The sequence below is a fragment of the Bombus vosnesenskii genome, unplaced genomic scaffold, assembly GCF_011952255.1.
Source record: "Bombus vosnesenskii isolate JDL3184/JDL3185 unplaced genomic scaffold, Bvos_JDL3184-5_v1.1 scf7180000013262, whole genome shotgun sequence".
NCBI classification, from domain to species: domain Eukaryota; kingdom Metazoa; phylum Arthropoda; class Insecta; order Hymenoptera; family Apidae; genus Bombus; species Bombus vosnesenskii.
Genome location: NW_022882922.1, coordinates 128,606 through 138,217, shown reverse-complemented (window position 1 = coordinate 138,217; position 9,612 = coordinate 128,606). Strand labels below are relative to the sequence as shown.

At 27.9% G+C, this 9,612-nt stretch overlaps 2 protein-coding genes across 4 annotated transcripts; both read left to right on the top strand.

Moving 5' to 3' along the window:
- The first annotated feature begins 1,188 nt into the window (after positions 1-1,188).
- LOC117230196 (nucleosome assembly protein 1-like 1) lies at positions 1,189-6,395 on the top strand. Of its 3 annotated transcripts, XM_033487360.1 has the most exons (9): positions 1,189-1,336; positions 2,666-2,829; positions 3,793-4,085; positions 4,227-4,380; positions 4,524-4,661; positions 4,760-4,907; positions 5,003-5,122; positions 5,258-5,371; positions 5,596-6,395. In XM_033487360.1, the coding sequence occupies exons 2-9, from the start codon at positions 2,677-2,679 to the stop codon at positions 5,604-5,606; spliced, it is 1,131 nt and encodes a 376-aa protein (XP_033343251.1). In that variant the 5' UTR covers positions 1,189-1,336; positions 2,666-2,676; the 3' UTR covers positions 5,607-6,395. The 3 variants fall into 3 exon arrangements, with proteins under 3 accessions (XP_033343251.1, XP_033343242.1, XP_033343258.1); XM_033487351.1 differs by having other exon boundaries at positions 5,258-6,395; XM_033487367.1 differs by lacking the exon at positions 2,666-2,829 and having other exon boundaries at positions 1,192-1,336; positions 5,258-6,395.
- Positions 6,396-6,719: 324 nt separating this feature from the next.
- On the top strand, positions 6,720-9,583 carry LOC117230189 (N-acetylglucosamine-6-phosphate deacetylase). The gene is made up of 7 exons (XM_033487338.1): positions 6,720-7,392; positions 7,611-7,885; positions 8,074-8,203; positions 8,265-8,353; positions 8,434-8,578; positions 8,672-8,848; positions 9,072-9,583. The coding sequence occupies exons 1-7, from the start codon at positions 7,182-7,184 to the stop codon at positions 9,269-9,271; spliced, it is 1,227 nt and encodes a 408-aa protein (XP_033343229.1). The 5' UTR covers positions 6,720-7,181; the 3' UTR covers positions 9,272-9,583.
- The last annotated feature ends 29 nt before the right edge of the window (positions 9,584-9,612 follow it).

Below are 9,612 nucleotides of genomic sequence, written 5' to 3'. Positions count from 1 at the left end.
CACCATTTACTATACATTTTTTATAAACATAGAAAAGGAAAATGGGAGTTGGAAATTTTCTACAGTGATACGAAATAATTCATTAGCGAGTCGATAACAGTCAATAGTTACAGATCACGTGATCAGTTAAATTTACCTCTTTTGACTTAAATTATTTGATAGCCTTCGTTCTTTTCTTTTAAAAAAGGAAAATATACTGGAGTATGATATAACGAAAAAATGCTACAATGAACTGGAAAAGAATATTATTGGCCACTTTACCGATTTTCTTATTTCAAATTCATTGGAATCATGGTTAGAATGAATAGCTACTATGTATATACTATCAGAAATGATAGCTACTCATCTCTAATACTACAACCAGAACACGAACAAGGTTCTAGAATCAATTAGTTCGATTTAGTATATTCTACTATTAGAAAGGAAATTTCCTCTGTGCTACTATGTATATTCGTTAAAACACCATGCGTAATATAAGATCTTTTTTATTTACACTTTTTTGTATTACAAAATAAAATTTTACAAAAGGTTTATATTAGAATTTCGGTTTTTCAAACTTTATGTATATATATTTAATGCCATAAATGCTTATATGAGAAATCAATTCTTTTTAATAATTATTAATATAAAGCTGCATTTACATAAATTGCATTTACATAAAAAGCTGCATTAATATAAAGCTGCTTTCGCTAAATTTCGATAAGTAAAAATTAATGGTTATAAAATTAGAATTATTATTAAAAACTCATAATTTTTTAATTACGTCTCTAGTATTTCACTAGATAATTTTAAAATCATTTCACTATCCATTTTTTTATTATTTTACAAATTAAAATTTGAATATTTTAAATAAACATTTCATTCAAGAAGCATAAATGCTTATCTTCATTTAATATTTACTATATTAAAATCCGTTATAAGTTCGTATTCGAAAAAAATTATCTAGGAATTTTTCGATTTTTCAATCTTCATGTTTCGTGTTCTACTTTCAGTATTTTACAAATTCAAATTCTTTAAGAAAATATTTTTTTCTTTCAAAAATATATATAATATATAAATGAATATTTTAAAAAAAATTTTTGAAATATATATGGTTTAAAAAGCATGACAATCTACTTTTCTTTAACATTTATTAAGTTAAAAAAGCTTATTAACTTGGCGTTTGAAAAATGTATCTAGGGATTTTTTGGATCGCATGATAGTAGCACTTGAGGAGAACAGAAAAGGATAGAACAAGAACTAATTTCGTATTGTGCGACTTACTATAACGAAAGTACCGACACAACGACCGGTTGGTTGTTCGTTCCGTAATTCTTTCTTTGTGCAGTCTTAAAAGGTATGTTTGCCCTTTATTTTAATGCTTTTATTTCAAAGTTTAAATATTCAAAAATAATGCTTTCACTCGAAAACAATTATATCTTATTTTTTCAGTTTTCATGCATTTATAACCCTGAAAATTGCTTTTTTTATCTGTCCCATGTGCACGCTCTTTGTGTCGAAAAATTGAACCTTGCGATAGCTTCGCGACTTCTGTATTTCTTTAATAAATGTATAAAAAGAAATAAAACGAACGTATAATAAATGTGACGTAGCTGGTTTCGACAAATAATTGGTAAATTAATGTGATTTCCGCTTTTTCCATGATCTCTGCGTGCCCTAGCAAATAACCTTTCTTCCTCGCGAATATGGTGACTTTCAAATGTCAGTTCAACGTCCATGCAGAAACTAATTCGAATTAAGGAAATTTGTCAAGAGTAGATGTTTTTAGAGAACGTTTATTTCGTTCATAGTATGTACTTAGACAAGATTCCCGATATTTGCCATGCACGTTTAATAGAGAACATATCGCAACGTACAATTTAATTTCAGTATGTTTGTAGATTGATTGATAGTTTCTGCTTTATGCTGTGTTCTTTATTGCTCTATGAATTTTTTTTATAGTTTACTCCTTTTAGGTGTTCGCACATATAAGTTTAATCATTTTTTTCGGTATATATGTTCGTTTTGTTCATTTCCTATACCATTTACTTTTTCCTTGCATGAAGGAATACATACATATATGTCTCCAATTGATTGAAAAAAATTCGGTTGAAACATGTTTTTCAAACAAGTAATTATCATTGTACTTTATTATGATTTTAGAAATAAATATATATGTTGATAAAATGAAATACTTGCTTAATTACTATTTAAAGTAATTTTATTAAGGTTACTGCATATATCTTGTAAAAAATATATATATATATTTAATGTCTTTTTAATCAAAATTAAAGTGAATGAACTAAAAATAGGCATATTCAAAATTTATTATATTGCATACATACCATAATATCATCAGTTCCTTTATATTTTGATTAATTTATTTTACTTACATTAAATACAATATATTTGATCTTAAGTAAGATAAGATTCTTAACAATATTGAAGCAAAGATGAAACATCTAACACAACAGTAAAATCATATATTATTTTGGAATTTTGTATCTTTTACAAAGTGTAGAAATTATTCAAAGATATATATATATATAGAATTAAATGATTGCTCAAAAACTTTTTAATCTTTTAATTTAAGTACCTTTTTTTTCATTTTATACTCTACTTTTGCCCAACAAAATTACTTTCTGATTATACAAGTGTCATTTTTACAAAAAAAAAATAAATCTAGATTATAGTACTATGACAACTGATCCAGAGCGTGCTGGTGAAAATAGTGAAATGGAATCTGTTGAAGATGAAGATGAGAACAAAGCCCCAGAGCTTTTCTCCAAAATTTTAAATAGAGCTGATGTGTTAGCTGCTCTACAAGATCGCACTGCACCTGGAATAGAGGTATTCAAATTTCATATTGCAAATAATAAACAGATATTAATGGTTAGTAACTTTTTAAACAGAACCTTGTACAATCAATAGAAGAAGATATAGTAAAATTTAAATTTAAAGCTTTCAACTGAAATTGAAGCTATTCCATTAAAGGTTTTAATCATTGTGTATAACTTTTGTATCTCATTTTAATTATCAATATTGAATTCTGTTTAAAGACTCATATAATTCATTTAGTCCTTGATAATGTTTTAATGTGTCTATTTTATCTGATATTTCAATATTTTAGTATTATTCTCCAGAACAATTTGTATAAATCAGATTAAGTAAATGGATCATATTGATTTGGAACTTAAAAAAAAAAAATAGTGAACTTTTGCCTATTGGGTAAAAATGCTCCTTATTTAAGGAAATAGAATGTTGCTTTGTCAAGTATTATAAATTCATTTTTTAATAAGCTTATGTATAATTATTATTTTTTATGTTTTTCCTCAAACTTGAATCAATTGGACAAAAAAGAATTTTGTAGTTCTCTAATATAATTTAATCAACTGAATCCATGTAATTTTGTTCCCTTACAACAATTTTATTATTCTTTTGTTTTGTCCAAAGTAATTCCTATTTACATGTGTTATCAAATTTGTTGCTTGTTTAATCAGCTATTAGTGCAGGCCATGAATTATGCACCGCAGTAGATTAGAATTGAATATTTCTTCAATTATATATATAAAAATATTAATAACTTTGTTTTTTTATTATATTCCATACCCCAATAAGTTTAAATTTTATTTACTGTTCGTTGATTTAAATATTTTAGTTAAATATATTAAATAATTAGGATATAAAATATTACATATGTCCAGTTTCTAGTATTTAAACAAATTTACTACTAAAATTTACTACTACTATTGATTATATTTTTGATATTATTTTTGAAAGCCAATGTTAAAAGAAAACATTCAATTTTTATAGCAAATGCAGAATCTTCCAGCTCCTGTAAAGCGCAGAATTAAAGCTCTGAAACAGTTGCAATTAGTTACGACTAATATTGAAGCAAAATTCTATGAGGAAGTACATGCCTTGGAATGTGCTTATTACAAAATGTGTGCTCCTCTCTATGAAAAGAGGAGTGATATAATATCTGGCGTCTATGAACCAACGGATGAACAATGTGTATGGGAGAGTGATGATGAAGAAGAAGGATTAACTAATGATTTGAAAACAAAAGCGAATCTCGAAGATGATAAAGAACCTAAAAAAGAAGAGTATGGCCATTTTATTTTCATTAAATAAACTAAGAATTTTGCTGCAAGAGTATAAGATTAAAAATTATTGTTTTCTTTCACACTACTTTTTATGAATGTCCTAATGTTGCGAACTCTACTAACAAATTTTAATTATTTTAGGGGTGAAAATGAAGATATTAAAGGGATTCCAGATTTCTGGTTGACAATATTTAAAAATGTTGAAACATTAGCTGACATGGTTCAGGAACATGATGAACCAATACTCAAACATTTGTATGATATTAAAGTGATATTTCTTGAATCTAATCCAATGGTAAGTTGGAAAAGAAAAAAATCATTAAATATCTACATATAAATGAAAACCTACCTATACCATTAATATACAAATAAAATCGTGAAACATAAATAGAAATGAAATAGAAAGAATTGCATTAAAGATAATAAGATTTTTTGTAGGGCTTTGTTCTTGAGTTCCATTTCGAGCCAAATGAATACTTTTCTAATTCAGTTTTAACAAAAGAGTACCATATGAAGTGCACCCCTGAAAAAAATGACCCATTTAGTTTTGAAGGACCCGAAATATACAAATGTAAGGTAAATATTATTTTTAATCTAAGTTTATATGTTTTATTTTCTACATGAAGAAAAAATTTATTCAAAAGTACACATATTCATCCTAACCATTTGTACAGGGTTGTGTGATTGACTGGAAAAAAGGAAAGAACGTTACAGTAAAAACTATAAAAAAGAATCAGAAACATAAATCTCGAGGGTCCATAAGAACTGTAACAAAAACTGTTCAGAATGACTCGTTTTTCAACTTTTTCAGTCCACCAATTGGTAAGCCAAACCAATATTTTTATATTTTATGTTTTACTTACATATTGGAGGTAATATATATTACTATTGTTATTAATTGTAAACTATTTTTCTAGTGCCAGATGATTCTGAAGCAGAAATAGATGATGACACTCAAGCTTTATTATCCAGTGACTTTGAAATTGGCCATTATATAAGAGAACGTATAATTCCTAGAGCTGTACTGTATTATACAGGTATTTCACAAAGTGGTTAATATTTAAGAAAAAATATGAAGTTTTTCCGAGTTTTGCTAGAACTCTCAAAACTATTGGCTAGTGAAAGTAATTTATTGACATATAATGAGTAATGAGTAAAAAACGATATTTTAGGAGAAGGCTTAGAAGACGAAGACGAAGACTATGAGGAAGAAGAGGGTGATGAGGACGACCCTGAGGAAGAAGATGAAGATGATGAGGAATCTTCTCCGAATAATGCACCATCAGGTGGGAAACAACAGGGAACTGATCCTAATGACTGTAAACAACAGTAGAATTACATACAAATTTTGCTAAAAAAAAAAAAAAAAATTATTCGTGCGTACACACACAGACACACACAGAACACATAAAACCTGACCGATAACTGCCTAGATATCATCCTGCACCTGGCTCCAACGTAATCCTGTTCGTATCAATCATCTAATATCGTATCATATCTCCTATTCCAGATCAAGCCTAAATTCTTCGACATACCGGTGACAAAAAAAATTATGCGTACCCTCCCCTTATCTGATGTTGACGATGAGTAGAAAATACGGCTCATTAACAGCCTAAGATTTAATATCATATAAGTATAAACGAATCGCGCTCTCAGCTCTACATAATCATTGTCATTTTTAATTGCTTCATTTTATACTATTGTTACGTTTATATACAAACAAAGTTAGTTGAATTTTTTTCAAAACGCACGTTGACCTATGAAGAAATTTTTGGGTACTGTTAAAGCATTTTTAATACAAAAATTGAAAAAATAACGCAAACAGTAGATAGCGCTTTGTTTCTTCTTGCCATGTAACAACTTCTGTAGTGCCATTTTCCTCTCCTGTTTCTTTTCTTTTTTCCTTGTTGCATTTTTTAACATTGTTCTTTTCCTGTAAGTTCTTAGAATTTGCTTAAGTTACAAAAAATCATGTCCTTTTTATACGGTTTTATATTAAATTGTTTTCAATCCAATTTGTTATAATCTTGAATTATAATAGACTTCGAAACTGATCAAGCTTGCTGTGTTACCTTTATAATAGGTTTTATGAAATTTCGTGTGATACTTTTGTGCATTGTACTTAAATATAAATTAAATAAGTTCTAACGGTGGTGGTCAGGTAAGTAGTAAATAATTGAAGATTATTTCACACTTTCATTGGATTTACCATGTTTTACATGGGAAACAAAATTAAAAAAAAGACACAAAAGATTATTATAGTTTTTGGAATTGTATAATAATGTACACCAATAAAGTACACCAAATTTACTTTTTCTAGTAAAATTTACTTAAATTTACAGAAATGGTACTAATATCTTTTTTTCTAGTGCAATATTAAAATTGAGAAGCATCTGTAGCTTAGTAAAAATAATAACATTTATAGCTGTTAACATTAAATATATGTATATCTTTCTTATACAATAAAATATATATCGCGATAATACGAATATATTTTATTATAATCTATGTATTATATAAATGTATAAGTAAATCAAAAATGTAATTTAAAAATCATAACTATTTACTTTTTTTTCGAAGTACAAAAAAATATATTGTAGTTACATTTAGTGACATCTTTGAAGAATTATGATAATGTTACTGATCATTGCTCTACTTTATAGACCTTTACAGCTTTACCATAGAGATATAAAGGTAGATTACGCGAGTCATACATTACCGTGTAAGTGGATGTGATATGGGAATAGAAAAAGAACGCTGCATAGTAGCGTTTATCTAATAGACATGCATACTGACGCCGCTTATTGATCGGTGTTACACCGACATATTGACTATACGAATGCGCATACGGGATTAAACGAGCACACAAGAAGCCTCTACGTAGCGTTCTCTTTCTATTTCTATATCGCTTTCTCAGCTCGCTCACGCACTCTATCTGTATATCTTTATCAATTTTACAGTATAATAATTGTGCTCGTGACCAATAATGCGATAACTAAAGTGCACTGATAAGCGTTTTTTTCTTTTTTTCTTCTTATTACCTGAATAAAGATAATCTCGTGTATTTTGACGTAAAAGGATTTTTGTTAAGTGAATATGTCTCGAAAAGATCAACAAATTTTAAAACAGTTTTACAATTGTTGTATTTTACGCGAGGGGAAAATCTTAAACGAAGATTTATGGGTTCGCGATGGGAAAGTCGTTGACCCAGAAAAAATTTTTTACGACGAAAAAGTCAAACCACATATAAGAATCGATTGCAACGGCGCGTTAATTTCTCCTGGATACATTGATCTTCAAATCAATGGTATATAATGCAAGTATAATAACAATAATCATTTCATTATAATTTAGTATAATTTGTTGTAAATATTATTCTTTTATATTACATATATTAGTATACAAAATTTTGGTATAAATTATTAGATAATAAGGCTTTTACGATAAATATTAACTTTGTACAAAAATATTACAAATCTAATTGTATGTACAATTACAATTCGTAACTATTATCTTATCTACTAGGTGGTTTTGGAATCGATTTTACACATAATGTTAATGATGTAGAAGGAGGAATTAATAAAGTAGCTAAAAAATTGCTTGAATTTGGTGTAACATCATTTTGTCCAACTTTGGTTACATCACCTAGTGAAACATATCATAAGATATTACCAAACATTAAGAGAACAAAAGGTGGGAAACATGGTGCCACTGTATTAGGAGTTCATTTAGAAGGACCTTTCATTAGTCCAAGTAAAAAGGGAGCTCATCCAGAGAATTATATAAAACAATTTGAAAAAGCAAGTCTCCAAAATATTTTCAATGCATACATTTAATGTATATATGAACATCAAACAAATTTTAATGCATCAGTAAATGTTCATATGTGAATAAATTACTATTATTTTTATTCATGTAACTTTTCATGCTTCAAACACATATATAAATCTAATATTTTTAATTATCTCTTCATATATGTGGATTTTAGGGTTTCAAGTCATTAAGTGATATGTATGGAAGTTTAGAAAATGTTTGTCTTGTAACATTGGCACCTGAACTTCCTAATGCTCAATCTGTGATAACAGAATTGTGTAAAAGAAATATTACAGTTTCTCTTGGTAAGATATAACTATTCCAATTTTAATAATTTAATATCTCTTCTAAATCTAAATATTTTAGGACATTCTGTAGCAAATTTGAAAGAAGGAGAAGAGGCTGTAAAGAATGGAGCATCTTTTATTACCCATCTTTTTAATGCAATGTTACCAGTAATTATACAAAATAATTTTCTATTTTATAAAAAATATAAATCATCAGTCAAGCGTAAATGATAAATTTGTATTTATAGTTTCATCATAGAGATCCAGGATTAGTTGGTCTCTTAACATCTGATCAAGTTCATTCTGGAAAAATTATCCATTATGGCATAATTGCAGATGGAATTCATACTCATCCAGCAGCATTGCGTATAGCTCATAGAACCCACCCTGAAGGTATATATGTGTATCTTTTTTTATAAGACAATCCTTACCTCTTAATTACTAATTAAAAAATTTTTAAAATTAATATTTAATTTTGCGTTTTAGGTCTTGTTTTAGTTACTGATGCACTGTCAGCGCTAGGATTAGAAGAAGGCATACATCAATTAGGACAGCTTAAAATCGAAATGCGCTTGGGACGTGCATATATTGCTGAGACAGATATACTGTGTGGAAGTACAGCAGAAATGTCGAAATGCGTTCGTCATTTCAAAGAAGCAACAGGTAATTTAAATAATATGACATGTATGATATATAGATTTTTTAAATTCAATTTTGATCTTTTTAAGAATTATTAATATTTTTTATTAGCTTTTGTTCTTTACTATAATATCTTGCAAACAGCCCTGTATATCGATAAAGATTACTGTTTCAATATTCTTATGGAAGAATATTTAAGTATACTATTTATATCTAATTACTATACAATATTATTTATTTTTTATAGGCTGTTCAATAGTAGAATCTTTAGAAGCCGCGACTCTCCATCCGGCAAGAACCCTAGGTATTGAAAAGACTAAAGGAGTTTTAAACTATGAAGCAGATGCTGATATGGTAATGTTGAATAAAAATTTAGAACTATTATCGACGTGGATAGCGGGAGAATGTGTTCACTGTAATTGCAAGTATGTCGAATATTGTCAGTAAAGCACAGAACATACTATCCAAATAATTGCTTAATGCTCATGTTCCTGTGCCTATGTCAATATTACTCAACGATCAGTCACTTTTATTAGAGAAACTGGCGGAATTGATTTCACAAAACAATCAGAGAAAAATGTGGTCATTTACACACTTGTATTAATTATATGAGTATGTACTACATGCCTTAAATATTACACTTTTCGTGTATAATGCGCGACGGCTGTGAATATCGTTCTAGCCATAATTTTATTCGTCTATCTATTCATATTGTAAGATATATAATTATATACGCATTTTATATAAAAATATTTTTTACGAATGTACTTATATTTTGATACATATAA

Excerpts from the sequence above, each read along its gene's own strand:
- LOC117230196 (XM_033487351.1), top strand. The coding sequence starts at position 2,677 with ATGACAACTGATCCAGAGCGTGCTGGTGAAAATAGTGAAATGGAATCT. Across the intron at positions 4,086-4,226 it reads AAAGAACCTAAAAAAGAAGA|GGGTGAAAATGAAGATATTA; the intron begins GTATGGCCATTT and ends TAATTATTTTAG. Across the intron at positions 4,908-5,002 it reads CTTTTTCAGTCCACCAATTG|TGCCAGATGATTCTGAAGCA; the intron begins GTAAGCCAAACC and ends CTATTTTTCTAG.
- LOC117230189 (XM_033487338.1), top strand. The coding sequence starts at position 7,182 with ATGTCTCGAAAAGATCAACAAATTTTAAAACAGTTTTACAATTGTTGT. Across the intron at positions 7,886-8,073 it reads ATATAAAACAATTTGAAAAA|GGTTTCAAGTCATTAAGTGA; the intron begins GCAAGTCTCCAA and ends TGTGGATTTTAG. Across the intron at positions 8,204-8,264 it reads AAATATTACAGTTTCTCTTG|GACATTCTGTAGCAAATTTG; the intron begins GTAAGATATAAC and ends TAAATATTTTAG.